The sequence below is a fragment of the Pseudonaja textilis genome, chromosome 4, assembly GCF_049901715.1.
Source record: "Pseudonaja textilis isolate UNSWEBS1 chromosome 4, rPseTex1.2, whole genome shotgun sequence".
NCBI classification, from domain to species: Eukaryota; Metazoa; Chordata; class Lepidosauria; order Squamata; family Elapidae; genus Pseudonaja; species Pseudonaja textilis.
In genome coordinates, this window is record NC_141993.1 from 40105189 (window position 1) to 40127751 (window position 22563).

The following is a 22563-nucleotide window of genomic DNA, read 5'->3' on the forward strand; positions in this document are numbered from 1 at the left end:
TGTAGTTCTGTTGCTTTTGTTTTGAGACAACATTTAGTCCAATAGTATCAGGCTGTTTCAATTTATCAGGGTTGTGGACTCCAGGTTCCTCCAATTAAACATTGCCACCTATCAGGTTTCCAGAAGAGTATCCTTTCTGTAGTAGCACTTGCCTTTTAGAATGAGGTACCTAGTATGATCTGAATAGCCTCCACCTTACTAATATTTTGAATAGACCTGAAGACCAGGCCTTTGGTAAGGATGATTGACATCTCTTTCTTCCTTTTCCTTGTTCCCATCTGGGTTTGTTTTCTCTGCCATTTTTGTTTTGTACTTTTTTCTTGCTTTTGTATTGTGCCTTGCTTTTAAATGTTTTAATGATTAGTAAACTGCCAAGAGTTGTGTGGCATATAAATAATATTATAGTAATCCCTCTCCCCCCAAAAAGTAGGCAAAGCAGATAAGAACAAGACCTATCAATAGCTAAGAGAAAGAAAGTTGAAATTGCATAAAACCAAACTTTATTACAATGTATATAAAGCCAGAATTAAGAAGATAACAACAGACAGCAGATGCCCCCTCAGCAAAAAAGTTGAAGAAACAATAGACCACTTAATTAGTAGCTGCAAGGAAATCACACAGTCTGACTACAAACAATGGCATTTCAAGGAAACAATAATGGTGCATTGGAATATCTGCAAAAAGTACCATTTGCCTGCAAACAAGAACCAGTGGGACCACAAAATAGAGAAAGTAATTTTGAAAATGAGGAAAATAAAATGCTCTGGACTTTAGAATTCAAACAGACAAGCATGTGCTACATAACATCCAAGACAAAACAATTGTCGATAAGAAGGGCATAGTGATAATGGATGTAACCATACTTGGAGACAGCATACAAAGATCTGTAAATAGAAGTCAAAGGACTGTGGCCAAAGAAAGCAAAAATAGTATCAATAGTCAAAACATACGGAGCACCATTTGAACACAGTTGACAGTGACAAAATCACTGCTAGTCAATTGCAAAAGGCAACTTTACTTGAAACAATTACATCCTGAGACCATAGCTTTAACACCCTCAAACAACACCTGCCTATCCCAGTTCCTTGGGAAAAGCCTCAGTAGGTGGGGAAAAAAAGCCAAATCCAGTCTAAACATCTGGCAACCATAATAGCAATAGCACTTAGACTTATATACCGCTTTACAGTGCTTTACAGTCCTCTCTAAGTGGTTTACAGAGTCAGCATATTGCCCACAATAAGCTGGATCCTCATTTTACCCTCCTTGTCAGCATATTGCCATTTTACACAAGAGGATTGTGTTAATATCCTGAACCTCCTGAGTTGGGTAGGATCAGTGTCAATTTCTTAAACAATTAGGGAAAAAAATCCTTTGCTGCTAAGCTTCCTAGAAATGTTTTATTTTAATACTCACTAGTGACAAATATCCAACTGTGTGTTCCTGCATTATACAACACACCTACAGTCAGGCCTGTAGCTTAGGCAACTTGATTTGGAAGACATTGGCTTCATCATATGACAGATATTCAGAAAGATGCTTTTTACCCCCAGGTTCCATGTTTACATGGTTATTTTGAGTCATTTAAGGGAGGAGGGAGGGAAATGGGAAAAATGCTGCTACTTCCTATTATTCATATTGTTGCCATTTCCAAACTATTATCATTTTAACATTCTGTGATGAAAGAATAGTACAGAAGGAATATCTGGAAGTTTCAGCAATCAAAGTACTAGAACACAGACTGAAAAATTGTCCTGTTTCCAATGCATTTGCTGTCAGATTCTAAATATATAATTGTAGCAGACTGGAGACCAGATGTTACTCCTTACTACAGGGCAGCAAGGGTGAAAAAAAAAAAAGAGATGGAGCTCTGTAGTGTGGCTGTCCTTATCTCCCTGGGAATTTCTTGCATAATAATGAAGCGGAGAACCTCATCAGCAGAGCAGCTGATGCCTAATTTAAGTACTGAGTCTGTGTTCAATACAGAGATATTTTGTTTTGTTTTGTTTAAAGGATGGAACCATTTCTCTGTTTGGCCTCCTGCCCCATAAATCTCTCTCTTCAATTTTTTTGTGCTGCAGTGGTTCTCAGAACTTTATTTGATGAAGGGCCTCTTTTGAAGTGCCAGGGTTTCCTTCTGGGAAACAGAACATCTGAAGCACTAATTAAGTATCTTGGAGCATTTGCAGACATGTATAATTCTCCCCAAATAGCCAAGGAACTTAAGTGATACTGCTAAGTTTTCTAACAATTTGGTTTCCTCTGAGTAGACTGAGTAGCAACTTATATATTTTTAGTCCCAACTACTGACCAATAAGATAAGAATGTAAACCAAAAGGTATTTTTTCTTTAGTTGAATAAAAATAATACATTCAATTCCAACAAATACATTGGTTTGTCCATTCCAAAAGTTGTCTCCTGTCAGAATTTAGGGCCATTTTCTGATGATTGTTAGCATAAAATGTGAATAAATATCTGTGGACTAACTACATATCTTTTCTATTGAATAGCTACAAACACATGTGAAGTACTTGCCCTGCAGTTATTCTGTGGTCTGATTATAGGTGAGAGATAAAAAAACTAGTGTCAGAATTCATGCTTATATTTCATGAAAGTACAGTACGTTCTATGTCAAGCCAGCCAACTGAGTTTGCTGTATTGATCACAACATTTATCAATGTAGACTTAAATTGTGTGCAACTAATATGCTGGAAGACGTAAGGACTCTAAGTGAGCATCCTTTGCACGGTGGATGAAGAAGCTTTGGGGAGGTGGGGAGGTTCATTTGAAAGCTTGTTATGGGGATAAATAAAATTATTCTGTGTGATAATCATTATTCAGGTTTTTCCAACTTCTGATCACAATTTAGAAACTTCAGTGGTCCACAATAAAGCTTTCATCACAGTCTAATGGACAAAATAGTTGACATTTGAGGCATCTCAACTACAACAACCGTTAAGGACTCCTCCCATCCAGTCCATAAACTGTTTACCCTTCTTCTATCTGGGAAGAGGTTCAGGTGCCTGCAGTCCAAGACCAGCAGGCTAAGGAACAGCTTCTACCACATGGCAGTCTCCTTACTGAACTCCTCAACTCGTCTACCCCCCACACACACTGATACTTCCCCTGATAATATATATCTTGTATAAACTCTCTGTGCATTATACTTATATTCAATATGTTCATAAAGACTCTGTACAAGTCGTATATATTATTTCCATAGATATATATTTTATATATTCATAGATATTCTGTTTATCTATATATAGTTATATATTTTGTATATCTGTATAGGAATGTTTGCTTGTTCCTTCAATGAGATGTTTTCATTCTGCAGAAACCAAGAAAATTTATCTTCTCTGTCATGGTACCTTTCTGCTGCAATAGCTTTCCTCTAAGACTATCTATGGCATTGATGGCAAACCTTTTGGGCACTGTGTGCCCAAAGTGCACGCGCGCATACCCAAAATGCGAGGTGCCCCTGCGCATGCCTCCCGCACATGGATGTTCCATGTGCCCTGCCCCCATGCATGCGCCCCACACATGCGTGGCAGAGACCAGAATGCCAGCTGGCTGGCAGGAGGCCTGCACATGCATAGTGCCTTATGTTTGCCACCACTGATCTATGGCTCCCACCCTTCACCTCCCACTTCTGAATACCAGATTGTGTTCTTAGTTTGTGGAGTCCTCAGTGATTTATTGTGGGCATGATTCACATTTGTTTGGATGGTCATGTTCCCTTTTTTTTAAAGTATTCTTTTAAAACCTGTAAGCTTTACACTCTTTTTTTTGAAGTCAGTTGGCTTTGAGTTTAACAAACACATTTTTCCTATTTCCATAAGCTATAATATCTCTAAATATACTTATCCTTCTTTTCTCTATCTCATTTTGTCCTACAGCCAGAACACAAGACTTCTATTAATATAAATATCAATACTGGGCACTCTGTGTTCTACTGAAGTTTCTATAAGAGCAATTTGCAGGGTGCAGGTGTACAATTGCAGGTGTGAACACTGGGCACACTGATTAGAAGAGAATCAAGTAACCCACCTAGAAGTTGAGAGGGAGACCCCCGTCAAATTAAAGGAAGCTGATTTTGTTTTATTTATGACATGTTGAAATGTAGGGGAAGCAGAAAAAAGTATAGAAAGGCAGAACTCACATAGTTTCCGCATCTCAAACTTGAATAGTTGGTTGGGCCAAAGTAAAAAGTGGGTTAAGATATCAGAGACAATGGTGTAGTGGTCAAAGCATCAGGCTAAAAGTGGGAGATTCTGAGTTCTAGTCTCACTGGGTTCAAAGCCAGCTGGATGACCTTGGGGAAGTCATTGTTCTCTCAGCCCTAGGAAGGAGGCACTGGCAAACCATTCTCAGACACCTTGCCAAGAAAATTGCAGGCACTTTTCCAGGAAGTTGCCAGGAGTCAAAAACTGACCTGAAGGCACAAATACTTTTTCTTCCGACACACTGAGCCACATTTCTCTCTCTTTCTGATACCTCCTTATTTCTCTTTGAATCAGCAAGCTATGCGACAGACAGGGGTCCCTACTTTTTGAACTGGGAAGATATTCATTCAATACATGTTTCTAAAGGACATTGTGAAATATGCTATATTAGTATCTATTTTCAACCTTTTTAAACAATACATTTGGCTTTTCTATTATATTATTAATACACTTGAAGTAAAAGGAGGAAAAATATTGATGTGCCATTGTGCAATCATGATGTGTTCACCAGGTGGGATGTTAGCTTTTAAAGCATTCAGAGCAAAATTAGAAATTCACTCTTATGGTTTGCTCTGCTGGATGCCCAAATATTTGCAATGCAATTAATAAGTAGCAGGTTTACTATTTGGTTTTAATTTGCAGTTCCTTGGAGCTGGTAAATATACAGCATTCCCACACTGATGTGTAAGAGTAACCAAAGTCTGTGTGGCTGTCCCTTCCCCTCAATACCCCAATGTCAGTCTAGTTCATAAAAAAGCATTTTGCTATTGTCACTGGTACCTCTCTTGGGGCTAAGTCTTCTGCAGTGGCTCAAATCCATTTGCAACATTTTGGGCGATCTTCAGAAAGGGCCCTAGGAGCTAGTTTATTTATGGCTTGAGTGTTTTCTGTGTCCTCTGAAGGGAACAGATACGCCGTATGTAAATTCGGACTGTAATTTCATGCAGCTACGCATGAAAGCACCATCTCGAAAGGGATGTCAAATAAGGCGACGTGGTCTGCTGATCCTAACGTCCATACTATTTCTTGCGAAGGCTCCTTGTCAAAACCCTCCTTTGTTAAAGGCGTCTTCGATCCCCTCCCGGGCTGAGTGAAACGGGGTGGTGGGCAGGCCAGTGGCTCGCTTCAAAAGGGGAGGGGCGCTGCAGAACTTTGAGCATCCAGAGCCTTGCAAAGGAGAGAGAGAGAGAGACTCGCTAGCAGCGGGGTCAAACGCTAACCTTTCCCTTCGGCTGTCTTGCACGGCCAGGCGTGGGTGGAGAAGAGACGGAAAATTGGATCGGGGCGGGCGAGGGGAGGGGAAAAGGGGGCTTGTCTGGGCTCCTCATCTGCAGATCTGGGGAGGAAGCGCTTGCAGCAGAATCGCCTCCTGCCCAATGGCTCAGACTGCTGAGTGAGAGGCGCGCTCGTGGGTTTGCCCCCCCTCTCCCTCCTTCCTTCCTTCCCTGCTGATCTCGCCTCGCGTAATTGAAGTAAGGGACCGGAGGGCGCAGTAGACGCCTTCAGACATGGCGGGGACCGAAGGCATCGCAGCAGGTAATGGGTTTAAATAAAGGGTTCTGCGGCGGGCAGGGACGGGAGGACATTGCTTGGTTTGGAGGGAGCTTTGTCAGCAGGAAACGTCGCCAGGCGAAGCAGTGCAGAAGATTCCTTGGAGGGGATCCGGGCTTGAGGGGTGGAGGACAGGAGCCCTGTCGGCTCCCGGGTTATGTCTTGCAGGCAGTCACACGAGCTTCGGAGGGAAAGCCCTCCACTCTAATGCTACAAACATTCATTGCACACGCTAGCGGTGTGCAATCTTGCAAGGTGACTCTTGACTAGAAAGGAAACCCGCGTGGAAACCCCATACTTGGCTGGTTATTATTATTTCTGCAAAAAAACGCCAATTATAAAGAGATGCCCCTGCCCGGGCTAAAAAAGATACGAACGATCTTATTCGCATGTTTCGCAGCTCGGAGCTCTCACGTGCACCGCCTTCTGTCCAAGCACTGGCTGAGCGCAGGCAAAACATTTGGGTCCGATTTGTACATCGGGCTGGGTGGGTGGGTTGCGCAATACGCTTGAAGCAGAACCGAACGGGCCGAACGCAGAGAGGACGCCAAGCCGCAAACAAACTGTAGTCAATAAACGATCGCGACATTTGTTACTTGCGAATGCGGTCGCTAGACCTGGGATCGATTTGCTGAAATATATTGCGCGGGCACCGGAGCGAATGTCAGACCAGCTGAGCAGCTCCGCGTGTGCAATCCAGTTGATAAATGTGTATGTGCGCGTGTGTGGAGGGATAAACCGCCTTAAGTCCTGGCTTGGGACAAAGGGAGGCCCGTTAGGTTTGATCCTTGTTCCTGAGCGTAAACTTTGGCCCTGAGCGGAGAAATACTTCTGCTAGAAGCATCTTGGGCAGCTAATAAGGAAGGGGAGAGAAGAGGTTCCATTTCTCTGCAGATCTGATTTGATTTCGGGGGGTTTGGCTCGACGCGTGGTCGGCCCTCCCCCTCTAGTTGCGGGGTGCGCAGAATTTGTAGAAGAGACCATCTAGGGCATGTCCAAGTGCGGGACTCCTCTCCCCATTTTTTATTATAATAATTATTAAAACGCCTGGCATGGGACCCCTTTCCGCGTTATTTGCAACCTTCGGGCCAGGAGTTGATCCCGAAGGCCGAGAAGGCGATTGCAGCAGCAGCAGCAGATCGGGAGGTGAAACGACTGGCGATAGGATCCAGGTGGAAAAACAATGCGGAGGAATCCGAGCTTCCCCCCTCCACCCCCCCCCCGCGGTGGCGCGTCTCTCTGGCGCGGCTGAGCCGCGGGTGTTCCCGGCCTCTGCATCTGCTCTGCGGCTGGGCGGGGTGCGGATCGCCGCGGCTGGCAAAATGCAGCGCTTCCCGGAACCGGTGACAGACGCCGGTCGTGGAGGCGTGTCTCCCCCCCAAAAAAAAAGAAAAAAAAAGAGAAAGGGCATTTAAACTATAAGGAGAGTGGCAGAGATAACCACGGTTAGGAGGTGGGAGACCGGAGACTTAAAAGCCCCCCCTTTAAAATCACAATGGAGATGCTTGCCACTCTTATTATTTTTTAAATAGTGGCAAGCAGAAACCTCCAGTTCTTTGAATTTCGGAGAAGGAGTAAAGAGAACGGAATCCAGTAGTTTGGCCAGTAGTCCCTCTTTCTGTCCCTTTTCCCTGCTTTCATCGTTGTGGTTGGTCAAAATAATGTATTGCATAGGACGCCTTGGCAGTATTTTCAGAGCTCTGCAGCTTTTGAGGGGGAGTAGTTTGCACTGTGGATTGCTGGGACCATTACTGACCATTATTTTATAGGTCTTAATAAAATAGTTACAGGGCAGGTGCAAATTAGGGTAGTTCTTCTCCCTTCTCCATCAGATAGTAATAGTTCAAAGAAAAAAGAACATTCAGGAAATAGGACAAACTTGACCCCTTACTCAGCAGTTGCATGTATGTGCAGAATGGGAGGGGTTGAATCTCCTGGATCACTTTCTGTAGTACTTGTTCTGGGAAGAGCAAGTCAGCCACGGGTGTGGCTGTCCCCAGGTTGCTTGTCACATTGGCTAGTAAAATTCTTCAGAACTGTCAAAAGTAACAGCTAGCTGTGCAACTTCCTTCACTTGTGAATGACATGCAAAATTGAAATCTACTCAAGTGTAGATCAGTTCTGCATGGAGCTAATAATAGAAGGACATAAAATATAATTTAAGAGCATCTTCTCTGAGGTCTGCAATTGAATGGTGCATTACATATAGGGTATCTGACTCAGACAAAAAAAATAAAAAAATATCAGAGGAAAAGTGAAGAAAATACTTTAAATTGTTGCATTTTACACACTAGCACTTTGGATGTGTATTGTACAATAGTATCTTTTTTTTAAATAAAAAACAATGGCTTTTTTCCAATAAGGATTTAAAAATCTCCTTTTGGTGGTAAATATTTAAAGTATGATATAGAATTTGTAAAAAATGGAAAAATTGAAAAGAAAATTTCTTTAGTTGTCATATAAAGTTGTACATTTTATATAAGTAGGCAACTGGCATAAATTGATGTTAAAATAAATCCCAAGTATTTAAATACATAACCCATAGCAATTACATACATACTCAGTTGAATTCCTAATAAAGAGATTGTGACATCTGTGTCATTGTAAACAGTGCAGATTTTTAATATGTAAAATACTGTATTTGATTCCACAAAAACATGTTGTATTATTACTATGATGAAATAAAGTAAAATTTGTTACAAAGGCAAAACTGCTTGAGATGAGAGCAGTAAAATATTGCAGCAAAAATTGGCCATTAATTATGTTGATAGTTCCAAGCCCTCAACACTGCAGCCTTTTCAGCATAAACCCTTATAGACAGTGGAGCTGATCCCTGAAACATCCAGCCTCCATGACTTGGACCACACCTCCTGTCTTCCTAGCCAGTGGGGATTTACAGTCTCACATCTGAAGGGTGTGGCATGGGGAAAGTTTACTCCCATCAGCTCCCACTGCATTAGGTTGAATACTGCCCTATGCATGGTGGGGCAGCTGTGTGGGATAAGGATGATGATAAGTTATTAGGGAGAATCTGTTATTAAAAAGTGGCATGATAATTCTAGGGATATATAAGACTTGTAGGTGGTCTTTGATCTGGAAAGCATCTATTCCAGTTGCAGTTGGCCTCATAGGTAGAAGTGTTCAGCAATAAAATTATGTTTTATGCCAAACAAACATACATAGCTGGTGGTTTTGATAAACTTTTAAATTTTCAGGCAGGGCTCATTTGTAAGATCCTCAAAATCTTAAACCTTGTTATATAATGGTTGTATGCAACAGGACCAGGCAGAGATTATGAAATACGAGAGGAATTATACCAACTGTGCTAAATTAGTTAAAGATTTTCCTTAGTCAAGATCCTCGTTGACTGCTGGTCATATCCATGTAGGTTTTTTCAGCAACAGCACAGTGACTTTTTGCAGTGCTAGAAATGGTTACTCACTTTTATTGCAAAGTATTAGAAACTTCCTTGGAGTGAGGAAGGCCTGGTTTCCATTAGAATTAAGAAGGGATTGCACATTTGCTCCAGTTCTTCAGTTGAAATAAACACTGATAGCCAGAATCCCAGATGGGTGTTTTGCCACTAGGCTTATCAAGTCTATGGTGAAATTATTCTTGGAATACTCAAAGAGTATTGGTTAGTGGTTTATTAACACGTGAAATTAAAACATTCATCAAAATCTCATAAATTTGGTTCAGACTTAGCCCAGAGCAGGGAAAGAAGAGCTGGGATTGGCAAAGGGGACAGAAGCGACATCATAACATCATAGCACTGCATGCCCCTCCCATTTTGCAATATCATAGGTAGAGCCCAAAAGGACAGAGCCTGCAACTGGATGCCCTTTGGGCACCATGATCATATACATTTGATGAGTGAATAAACAATTAGCAGGTTTGAAGAAATAGATGTGCTTTATATTGAGAAGATTCTTTGTGCTCAAGGGGTGAGGTAGCAATGCAGTTTTCCCTTATGAGGTTTATGTTGTCTCACCTGACAGTTCAAGTAGGCAAAAGAGGCACCTGCAGATTTATGATACGTACCTAAACATTAGTTTTATGAATAGGAACTTTTTAGCCATATATATGTGACATCTTTGACTTTAAGAAGCAGGAAGACTATGTTGCTTCATGAAGCAACTTAGAAGATGCTTTGCAGGGGATCACATAGAAGTATAGCAAGGTTTTGAAAGGTCTCTCTGTGTTAAGTGATCAGCAACTTCCTCAAATTCATGCTGTTCATTTTACTCCTGTTCTTGTAGCCAAGATTGACATAATTTCTGTGATGGAATTTCTTAACCTTGAGTCTTTGAAAACCCGGATCATGATATTAGTAATATTATTTTCATTATACTGATACAGGATTTTTTAGTCCATGACTGACTAAAAATTAGGTGGTGGTGTTAACACTTTCATTAAGAAACAAAACATTAGCAGTTTCTTCAAGGATGTGTCTTAAATGAAGGAAATCTTGTAGTGGTCAGTGGTGGCTACTCCCAGGAAAATATGCATTAGGCTGTGTCTTTAAATTTTTCATGCTGGGTTTTTTTTTCCTGCCAACTCAGCTGTAGCTTGTTATGTGGACATCCTTAAATCTGAGTTTGTGGTCATGTGTCTTTAGCCTGGATAAAACAATATTGTGGTTGGTGTTCATAGTGTTAGGTTTCTCAAATACCAGATGCATTTTCCTATATTAAGAAACAGTTGCGGACAACTATCTTTCATCATTGTCCATGATGCAGTAGTTTCAAGAATAGATGTATTGCTGTAATGCTTGGAGGAAAGGTAAGATGAAAAGCTAAGAACATTTTAAGTCTCAACAGCCTATCAAATCTTGAAAAGAAAGTGCATTATCATTGTCCATATAATAGTGCAAAAAAAAAAAAACCCTATGGGTTGTGTCGGCCAACTTGAGTTTTTATCTTTAAGAAACAAGAAGATTGTAAAGGGGATAGGTAATTCAGACCTGGAAGCTAACAGTCATTATAATTGACTTTTACTGTTATTGTTATGGGGCAGAACATTCAATCCAGATATTTTAGTCACTGCATTCAAAACGTATCTTTTTCAGTTTACTGGGCATAATCTCATAGTTGTCTCCGAGGCTGTATTCATAGATAGTGCTAAGTCATGGCTTTAACAATGGCTTGTTGAGTAAATCATAATTGGCATATTCAGTTTCATACATTGTAGCTAATTACAAGCAAGCGTACCGCTTACTACAATGTATGAACTTTGCAGGTAGGAACCTGTTATCTCTACTATGTGCATAGGAGCTAGAATTTTTAAAACCTAAATTCAAGTAATAATATGTGAGGGGGATACACAAAGTATCTACCACTAAGTACTACAAAAACAAGCTGCAAATGTTTTGCTTCTTAATAAACTGCAAGACAACCACCTAACCTTTAGTCAATCATGGACTAAAGAACTATCATGAAAATACTATTTACTTGCATTTATTTAGTTATTTTATATTCTGACATTTTTTTTACAGAACTCATGATTGAATATTAGTTCCTCTGTTCAGTTGTGTCCAATTTTAAGAAACTGCCCGGACAATCTCTGCAATATTTTTGGCAAGGTTTTTCAGAAGCGGTTTGCCATTGCTTCCTTCCTAAGGCTGAAAGAAAGTGACTAGTCCAAGGTCACTCAGATAAATCTGTGCCTTAAGGCAGGGCTAGAATTCAAGGTCTCCTAGTTTCTAGCCTGATGCCTTAACCACCACATCAAATAGGCTCTTTATGTGTTTGTGTATGCGTGTGTGCATGGGTGTACATATACAGGGTAACTCAATTTATAGTGGGACCATCTTGTATATCATGAAGAGATTTAAACTTTCATCTGTGGTTGAATAATTTTCAAACCTTTATCCATCCAGGAAATAAAATCCACTCTTGGTATCCTTCATCCATCCAGGAAATAAAATCCACTCTTGGTATCAATAATGAAAACCAATACATCATTGTTACATGAAACAGAATTATTCCAGTTTGTTAAATGGGATTTGTTTCTCTTTGTGTATAGAGCAGTGTGGTGGCTCAGTGGTTAAGATGCTAGGCTTGTCAGCTGGAATATCGGAAGCCCAGGTTCGAGACCTGAGCGCCACGTGACAGGATGAGCTCCTGTCATTGCCCCAGCTGCTGCCAACCTAGCAGTTTGAAAGCATGCAAATGCAAGTAGATAACTAAGTACCACTTTGGTGGGTAGGTAACAGCTCTTCATGACATCATGCTGGCCATGGAAATGTCTTCAGACAGTGCTGGGTCAGTGGCCTTGAAACTGAGATGAGCAATGCCCCCTATAGTTGACAATGACTGGAGGCATAAAATCCGTGGGGACTTTACTTTTTTCTAAGTAGAGCATTTTGGTTTTGGACTATCATTATAAGAACTGTTACTACAAAAGGTTTTCACTGAAGTCAGTGAAAGTTGAGAAAATTTTGTCCATTTGAGTTGAAAGAATCTGGGGAAACACACATACAGAACTCACACTGAAATACTAAGTCACTGAAGAGCAATACAAGAACCACTGTAAAGCTTTTTAAATGAAAAATGCTGCAAAATAAATAGAAGCCAAGAGCTGTTATGCAAAGGAAAAATGTGTTTTTGTCTTCGTGGCATTTCAGAAAACTTTTAAGTGAACCAACTTAATTTGGTTTCATATTTTGCTATACAGATGGCTGATACCTAGAGACCAAACTGGACAGAAGCGCATAATGGCTGTTATGCAAGCTTATTTCTTGAATGCAACTACTTCACATGGCATTTTACTAAATAGCCCTCCCACCCCACTTGTTGTGATTATAGGATGTGTGATTCATTGTGGTAACCGTGGAAACTCAGAGGAAACTTGCTATATTTGCTAGAATGAACTAACATTGCATACATTCTATTCCAACAAGCTCAAATCAGTTTCTTCCTTTTCAAGTGAAAATAATGCAAATGCATAAACTTTAATTGGAGTCTTAGTTTGAAGGGGACACAATCAAATATTGAAATTAAGTTACATCTCCGTACTGAAATCAGAAAATTGAATTGTTGAAAGTTATCAGATGCCCGTGAAAGAGTGGAAAATTGACTTAATTTTTTGTTGGATCATTTAAAGATCACAGCCAGTCTACACATCCCTAGAAACTTAATAGTGACACAAGAAATATATTATGATTTCTCATCTTATGCTTCCACTAAATAAAAGCAAATGCTTTCAGGAGAGGCTGCCTTTGTAAGGTGAAGAAAAAATGGGCACCCTGCTTCTAGCATAATAGCAATTATGGAACCAGATATTTCTCCTAATTCCTATCTGAGTCAAGATGCACAATTGGAAGCCTCAAGGAAGAGCTGCATCCTCAGTTGACAGCTCCCTGACATGGTTTGAATCATTGGCATATGCTTCCCTGCCCTTTCAACAAGCAGGGCAATTCATTTTCTCTACATCCTTTTATATTTAAAATCTTTTATTCAGTTTGTTTTATTCATATTTTATGTTGCCACGTTAGCCAATTATTAACAACCTTTATTTCTGCCTAAAGATAATTAAATAGTCATAAGATCCTGAGCACCTTGGAATTTAACCCAAACTCCTGAAGAAAATAAGATGGAATGGAGGAGGAACCATACTGTATCTACCCTTAGGGCCTAGTCAAAATGAATAGTCCAGTGCATTCATGATTAGAAGAATGGCATTTAAATTTTAAATGACTGCATTAATGACTGAAATCAGTAATGCAGAAGATTGTTATGTGCGTTGCTTTGGTTATTCTCTGGCTCTGAACCAACTCAGCAATGTGAATGAATGCCCTTTTGGATGCCTGTTCTTCCTCTTTCAAAGATACCAAGTTCATTCAAAGGCTCCCATTTTCTTTCAGATGCAGTTTCAACAGCCTATGCATCTCCAGCAAGAAGTTTAGGAGATCCAGGAATCACACCGTTGTCTCCTTCCCATATTGCGGTGAGAGATACAATATATACAGGTAGTCCTCAACTTAAAAAAAGTTCATTTAGTGACCATTCAAAATTGCAACAGCACCGAAAAATGCGACTTATGACTCTTGTTCACACTTAACCATGGTGGCATCCCCGTTGGTCACGTGATTAAAATTCAGGTTCTTGGCTCACTCATATTTAGACAGTTCAGTGTCTTGAGGTCATGTGATTATCTGCAGCCTTCTGACAAGCAATGTCAATGGGGAAGCCAGATTCACTTAACCATGTTACTAACGTAACAATTGCAGTGATTTATTTAACTATGGTGGCAAGAAAGGTCGTAAAATGGCAAAATTCACTTAATGTCTCACTTTACAATAGAACTTTTGAGGGCTACCTGTATTCGCTTTCTCCAAACTAATACTTTATAAATGTGTTGGATTTCCGCTCTTAAAATCCCTAGCCAATATGACCAAATCTTCATCATCACCATGAAAATCTATGTGGTTGCTAGGAGTCAATGATGATTTGATGGCACATAATTATTTCAAAAATATTACAACATTATGGTTTAAAAAGTCAGGTTTGTTGGCAAATCATTTTAGTCTTCAGCTCCTGAACTGTATCAAAGAAGAATCAAACAGATCCAGTAATATTTATAACTCCTTCTTGAACCATCCCGTTTCTATTCCTTGGACAGAAGGACTCCGATGCAAACGATGCCGAGGAGCAGACATTTCTTGTGGTGGTGGCTGTTGACTTTGGCACAACTTCCAGTGGTTATGCTTACAGCTTCACCAAGGAACCCGAATGTATTCATGTAATGAGGTGAGGACCAGTATCCCAGCCTTGGTGCTTGGAGCTGTATGATTAGTAGATTTTTATTAAGGTGATTCAAAGGAAATATGTTAACAACTTAATCAACATGTAATGGACAAAGTGAAATATAAAGAGTTACATTATTCTGTGGTAAAATTGCTGATTTGATTAGTACTTCTTTTAACTACAGATAGCAATATCTGATATTCAATTTTACCTGCCTTAATGAATGTAAAACCACACTAAATTATTATTTCTGAGTGAGTGTGACCCCATGGAGACAGGCAGACTTCCCAATTCCTATATTTAGGAAGAAGCCTATCACATAATCTTTGATATGTGAGGATTCCATCTCAGTGTACTGACCTTTACACACCTTGTCTTTCCATCAAAAGACGCACAACCTATTCTGATCTTCGATAGAGCATAATTAAGTGTCATTAGTGTATTGATTACACCTATTTCCCCAAACTACTGAACGCCCCAAACTGTGATATTACATGTTTAATCACTACTGGAAATAAAAATGTATGTTGTAACCTACATCACAGCTCTTATGTCCCAGATACCCTCTTGACAAGTAGGAGTAGAAACACTGCAGTACAGTGCCCTCAACCCCAGGGAGGTTGGACATTGTCAAAAACTTTCAAGGAAAACCTTCATAAGTCCTTTTTGGCAGTCTGTCATAAATTTGAATGGATGCTAAGTCGAGGCCTATGCAGCCTTCTGGTAGTATACCCAGAGCCTGTGTCCCTTCCCAAGGGTTGGGTGGTTTGATTTCTAAATCAGGTACTGGGCCACTTGATCCAGTGTGAGAAGTTCTTGATGTATACATTTTTTTGGTGAGGCAGGATTTGCTTTTATGGTGAGACAGGGCTACTAAGCATAGATCTTTCTTCTGCCTATCTCCAGGCATGTCTGATGATGCATTTTCAACCAGAGGCATCAGACATATGGAAATAAGCAACTATCTCAACAGTACCAAGTATCTCATAAATTAATAGGAAATAAAAGTATTTTTAGTTATATAGAAATGTTCAAAGTTTTTTAGAAATGAGAATTCCCACCCCCCCCCCCCCCCCCCCCCCCCCCCCCCCCCCCCCCCCCCCCCCCCCCCCCCCCCCCCCCCCCCCCCCCCCCCCCCCCCCCCCCCCCCCCCCCCCCCCCCCCCCCCCCCCCCCCCCCCCCCCCCCCCCCCCCCCCCCCCCCCCCCCCCCCCCCCCCCCCCCCCCCCCCCCCCCCCCCCCCGGCCCCCCCCCCCCCCCCCCCCCCCCCCCCCCCCCCCCCCCCCCCCCCCCCCCCCCCCCCCCCCCCCCCCCCCCCCCCCCCCCCCCCCCCCCCCCCCCCCCCCCCCCCCCCCCCCCCCCCCCCCCCCCCCCCCCCCCCCCCCCCCCCCCCCCCCCCCCCCCCCCCCCCTCCCACAAACTAGATTTCAGGCTTCTATAGTTAGAAAAGAAATGGCCAATATTGTAATGCAACGTATTTCCTTTTTCTATTAAAAAAAAAAACTGGTAGAGTGGCTTTTTCCCTGTGATTTGCAATTTTCCATTAATCTGCAATTAAAAACAAATCATACCAAAATTGTGAATTGTGAATACTGGATCAAATCTGAATATTAGTTCAAAAGTGAAAACTGGATCAGTGTGATTGGAATCCTCCAATTTTAATTTCCTTAAGTATGTCAGCTATCAAGTAGTAATTTAGCCATCCAAGCTATATGTTCAAAGAGTTCATAAAAATGAATGTAAGAAATCCCAACAGCTGTTCTTATGATTTCTTTTCAGAATTGTATCTAGAGAGCTTTTTTAAAAATAATAATAAAAGGAATAAAAAAGTATGGCGGTTAAGTATGGCTTATGTTTACTAAACTGTGATAACTGGTAATGTAGATAGAACTGTAAAATCAATATTTACATAATCAGTGTACTTTGGAAGATATTTATTACAGGAAATGTCATTTCTAGCTGCATTATATTTGAGGATGTTTACATTGAAATAAAAAAAAGTTAGTTCTATCTTATTCTTTTTCCTTCCCCCTCATCCTTCCACCATTTTCTTAATGCTTTGCGCTGATCCTTTTCTACTATTCATTTTCAATAAAATGTAATACAGACAAAATTACTTTCTTGTCACTATTGTTAGCATAGCCATAGAGAAATCAATGGAGTGGATTGGGAGATGTGTAATTGAGTGTGAAGCTTTTGGTAGGTCGTGATTACAAAATGTTAGCCCAAGCAAAATCACTAAGCTTGGAAGGTCAGTAAGCCAATCTCCTCAGGTATTCTGTTCTATAAGATGTAAAACATTTCTTATAGCTTCTCTCCAAAAGAAAAACAAATACAGCTCCAAGGAGTTGCCAGCCATTCTTCCACAACAGCAGTGTCACAACAGATTGCAATTTCCGTTATTACCTAGAATATGGATAATAATAGAAAAATCTTATTCTTCCCTCTAGCTTTAAAACTGCAGGTGAAGTAGGGAGCAAAGCAGCAAAGGAAGGAAAATTAAAATGCCCTTAGTTGAAGCTCAGGCTTTGTCATGCTTTTTGTTCAGTTGTTGGGCTAACATGGAAATGAAATCGCCTCAATTTTAGCGTCAAAAACCCTCTTTAATGTGGAGAAACTGGTCCTTCTTAATTCCTTTATAGAGGCTTCTAATTGTTTGTGACTCAGGATCAGAGATGACAAATACTGGGGTCAAGGAGTTGAAACACACACAAAAATTGGTCTTTCTTTGGGATGATAAACCTGTCCAGGTTAAGTCAAGGATGCATAATTCATTTTTGAAAATAACTTCTACCAGTACAGGGTAGGGTTGAACAGAGTATATATAAAAGAACTGGGGTGAGTGACTGGATTATTATGTTATTGATTCATTGTGTCCTGTCATAAAAAGTGTATAATCTCCTCCAACACATTAACTTTTTATTTAAGTGTAGTACTTGTACACATATTTAACTTTCTCATAGAATAAGAGAGTTGGAAGGGACCTTGGAAGTATTCTAGTCTAACCCCCTACTCGTGTTTATCCAGTCTCTTTGAAAGCCTCCAGTGATGTAGCACCCACAACTTCGGAAGGCAAGTTGTTCCATTGGTTGATTGCTCTCACCATTAAGAAATATCTCCTTAGTTCTAGGGGTGCTTCTGTCCTTGGTTACTTTCTGTCCTTCGTTTCTCATCTTGCCTTTTGGTGCTTTGGAAAATAGTTTTTTGTGGGAGCCCCACAAACACTGCTATCATATCTCCCCTAGGCCTTCTTTTCACTAGATTAGACATACCCAATTCCTGTAACCATTCTTTGTATGTTTTAGTCTCCAGCCTTCTAATCGGGTGGGTTTCTACCGGTTCTGTCCACCTCTGTAGAACCGGAAGCTCTGAAGAGCAACAGACAGAGAACCGGTTTTATGTCTGCTGATGTTTTTGCCCACCCACCCACCTGGGTTCTTACCTGATCTTTATTTCCTGCTTTTTTCAACTTTAGCTGCCGAACGAGGCACAGCTGCAGTTAAAACAGCAGGAAAACAGGGCTGTTTCAAAGGGTACCTCTGCACACAGCATGCTGATGATGAATTACAGGCACATGGCAGGGAAGCTTGTAAATCCCAAACCAGTAGTTAACCTTGTCATATCCCACTTGTATCCCACTGCTTCTAATCATTCTTGGTCCTCTTCTCTGCACTCTTCCCAGAGTCTCAATATCTTTTTTATATTGTGATAACCAGAATTGGATGCAGTATTCCAAGTGTAACTAAGGCTGTGTAAAAAGCCTTAGTAAGGCTTTGTCTCTCGCTGAAACAAAATAGCAAAATAACACAATTAAGTGACTATTGTACTACTGATATACTATTGGACTACTGATATTGTCCTTGACTTTATTAAATCCTAAACAGGGGTTGCCAACCTTTTGGACCTCAGGGACCACCAAACTCATAATTTTATATCCTGTGGGCCAGAGACCCTGGAAAAATCCCAAAAATGTCTGCAGGAAGATTCCCCACCCCATTTGCCTGCTGATCGATCATTCTTTATTTGGGATAGCAGGATACTGTCTCCTGGTCCATTCTGAGGGAGGGAGGGAGGGAGAGAGAGAGAGAGAGAGAGACTGACTTTTGGCTCATTGCAAGAGAAGCAGCAGAAGTCTTTCTTTCTCTCCCCGAAAACTCCACCAGAAATGAGCCTTTGTGAGACTTGTCGTGCTGGCACAGCCTCTTGGAGCAGGATGCCTTGCAGGGACCCAAAGACTCATTTCTGGCGCAGTTTGGGGGAGAGAAAAAAAAGACTTTTGCTGCTTTCCTTGCATGCAGCCAAAAGCAGAAGAGGAAAGAAGCAGCCCGGTGGCCAGGTGAGATGCATGGGGCAAGTCCTCCCCCTCCACTCTTTCCCCACTCCCCTCACCACCTCATGTTGTTCACAATGCAACGCAAGCCTTGTATTCCTGCAGGCCACGTGGGTGGCGCAGCCTTGTGTTCCAGTGCAGCCTGGATTAATTGCTTTGGAGGGTGCTTTGGGGGTGATACTTCTCTGCGGACCACCAAAATTTTCTCATAGATCACCAGTGGTCCCCGGCCCACTGGTTGGTGACCACTGATCCTAAGAATGATGCAGTTAAGTGGAGTCTTGACTGCTGCTTCTTAACCTTTTCCTGTTAACATCAAAATGCTTAACAGAGAAGAGTGACAAGGAAGACTTTATTTATAGTGCTCAAAATGCGTAATAAAAAAACTGAGGCATTGCCAAGGTTCCTTGATGTCAGAGTATGGATGTAGTATGGGAGAATCAGCTTAGGGCAGAGATAATGACGCTAGGATGGGCTGGAGGGGGGGAATGTGACAGACTGGATGAATAAAAAAGTACCACTATTTCATCAGATCTGAATAATTTATCTTATGTGTGCTTAGCCTTTTCTTTGATAGTATTAAAATAAAAATGTCAGCAGAAGTAAATGGACAATGCTTTATTAATAACAAATGTGACTTTTTTCACCACTGAAATTTCTTAAAATAGAACTCCTATAAAATAAAACAAACATAAGACTATAGGAAACAGGCTTATAAGAAGTTGGCTATTGGTTTATGTAGACAAACACTCTTGATTAACAAGTAGCACTAGTTAACTAGTTTCACCTAAATGGCTATTCTAAGTCTTACTTGGAAATGCTTTGGATTGAACCTGGGACTGTCTGCAAAGCATATGCTTTTCTGCTGAGCTATATCCTCTCTGGATAGCCCTAATTATATCTTGGTGGGAAATGTTATGGTTATACAAAGCTTCTGGTTCAACCAACATGTGTATATTATGCAAGATTGTGATTGCGCATTTCAAGAGTTATCCCAAGTCAATGCAGGATTTAAATGCATTGGCCTTTTATCTAGTGCTATTACTCCTTGTGGTGGGGCAGGATTTGTATTTTTAACAATTGCTGTGCAGTAGAGGCCTGAACAAACCAAAATCTAGGTCAGAATCTCTTCCTTTTTTTCTAGTTATAAGAAGGTAGAAAGGACTAGGGAAATCCCAACCTGAATCTGTCACAAGTTGTAGACTTTTCTTTTACTAACATTTCACACAATATTATTCATCTTCGAATCCTTAGGAAGAAATACAGGTTTTGCTATTATTAAATAAAAGCTGAAATTCTGTGCCAGCTGGGTTTTGTGCGCTGATGTGTACAGCCTGAAGCACAGTCTCAGGGTGCATTGGCAATTCTTAAACATTGGGACCATCCAAGTTGAGGAAGGGTTTGATAGAAAAATTTGTTCATATACTTAAAGATAGCTCTGTGAATCTTAGCCACAGGGTGCACCCTATGTGTGTGACAGAACAGCACTGAGGAGGGATTCAAGCTAGCAAAAGGTTTATTGCAGTTAAAATAAGATCAAAAATGAGTCAAAATTACAGTTATTAGGATTTCCAATGAAAACAGTGTTTTTTTCCCCTTTGCTTTGATTGTGCAGCTGGTGCATAGGGCTTCATGAGCAGCAATCTCAATTCAAACTCTAAATGGCACAAAATGATGCATTTTAATCTCTTTTTTTATCACAAGTCCCAGATTACCATGTGCTTCCACTAAAGTCTAATTCAAGATATCTGAATATTATTATCTACAGTTATCATTTGTTAAATTAATAGACTTTTACAATTTGTGTATCTTTCCACAAACAAACCACTGGGATTCTCTTTGCTCATAATGAGCTCCTAATTATATATTGAGAAGGGAATTTCATGGGCTGAAAACAAAGGAAGTTTTATTGCTAAGAAACAATTGTGCAGTGCTAATGTATTGACTCAAGGGTAAGAGATTGTGACCAGTTAGTGGGCCCTTTTGACAAATGACTTCACCAGAAAAGCCTTAAGAGGTTTAGTTCACCCGTGTTATTGACATTGTTAATAATAAACCGTGTGCTACAGCAAGAGCAGCAAAGAGAGAAAACACGCTGTCCCCCACGAAATATACACTCTATATGCTCTTTATTATTTGATTCTCAAATGCAGTCTCTCTTATTAAATGCAGTGCCAGTGCATGTACTATGGTTTTTATGTTTTGCAAGCTGGGGCAGAACCTAGCTGCTGCAGTCCAGCTCACCTCAGTAGTGAGTAACCTTCTCCGAACCAAAACCTACTCAAAACCAAAACAACTAAAGATTTTTTTGTTCTAATAGTCAAGGGCCGTAGGGGACACTTTTTAAAAATAGGGCTCTATTATATAAAGTGCTTGATGTTTTTATTTGTAGAGCCTCTGAGGAAACAGTGCTTTGGGCAGTATGAGGGATTTAATCGGCCCACCTGCTTTCTTCTCACACAGACCCATCATAGGAATCCACAAGCAAGACCTGGTGTATCGTCCATTAGTGCTCATGCATTGTCCAGTAGTGCTCTGGGGCACTTTGTGAGAAAAGTGGCACGCTTTATACCTAACTTTTGGTGGATTTTCGTCCAGAACCTCTGAATCTCAGCCTGTAATTGCTTTTTTTAAAAAATAGTCTTAGAAAGTTGTATCCTGATTTTTTTTTAAACAGTTCCACAAAGTTACTGTGTTTGCATGGATAAATTACCCAGGTTGAATAGCAATAAATGTCAAACTCTGATTGTTTTTAAATTATTTACTCTATGTTCTAGGCGATGGGAAGGAGGAGATCCTGGTGTGTCTAACCAGAAGACACCAACAACTATTCTCTTGACCCCAGAACGAAAGTTCCACAGTTTTGGTTATGCGGCAAGAGATTTCTATCATGACCTAGATCCCAATGAATCAAAACACTGGCTATATTTTGAAAAATTTAAGATGAAGCTCCATACAACTAGTGTAAGTAGTGAATCCATTTTAATGTTCAATGTTCATTTGATATAATGAACATTTTGTTTTAACATACTACCCAAATAAATAAATGATTTTGTGGGGGAAATTATTTTTACATCTTAATTTTTTTTTCTACCACATTTCTTTAAAACCAGAGTTTACACACACACACAGATACACACACACACGAAAATATTTGTGAATACCAGTGTTCTGAAAACGTTAGGACTAAGCCCAAAAATGACACTGTAAAATCCAATTGAATCCAGTTATTTACTTAATTACACCTAATAGATAGAACTTGCCAAACTAAAGCTATAACCTTCTAACCTAATAGATACATCCTAATCTTTTCCTTCCTTCCCCATCTAGTTCAGAGCTCTAATTGTGTCTCATTTTGGGTTTCTCTCTGGAATATGTTGCCTCCTTCCTGGAAGCTATGATATTGCCAAGATTCTCCCATAGCTACACAGAAAGCCTCAGAAAAATGATGTTTGTGTTTCTGCCATATTTGAGGTCTAAACCTTCCCTGGCTTTAAGTGAGGCCTAGTTGCTGAGGTCCAGAATTTTGTTCATGTGCCCATGGGGGGCAGTGGTGGGATTCATTTTTTTTTACTACCGGTTCTGTGGGTGTGGCTTGCTGGGCATGGCAGGGGAAGGATACTGTAAAATCTCCAGCCAGAGGTGGTATTTTCTTAGTCTATGTTCCTTACTCTATACTTTTTATGTACATGAGTGCATTCCCACTCACGCTA

At 40.7% G+C, this 22563-nt stretch overlaps 1 protein-coding gene across 2 annotated transcripts in view; it reads left to right on the forward strand.

The window, feature by feature from the left end:
- The first annotated feature begins 5616 nt into the window (after nucleotides 1-5616).
- Nucleotides 5617-22563, forward strand: part of HSPA12A (heat shock protein family A (Hsp70) member 12A) — a 41986-nt gene continuing 25039 nt past the window's right edge. Inside the window, exons 1-4 of one of the 2 annotated variants that reach the window (XM_026704966.2) lie at nucleotides 5617-5759; nucleotides 13639-13721; nucleotides 14397-14524; nucleotides 21628-21814. In XM_026704966.2, coding sequence (XP_026560751.1) covers nucleotides 5732-5759; nucleotides 13639-13721; nucleotides 14397-14524; nucleotides 21628-21814 — 426 coding nt within the window. In that variant the 5' untranslated portion in view covers nucleotides 5617-5731. The remainder of the gene's footprint in view (nucleotides 5760-13638; nucleotides 13722-14396; nucleotides 14525-21627; nucleotides 21815-22563) is intronic. The other variant, XM_087932662.1, reaches the window with a different exon arrangement.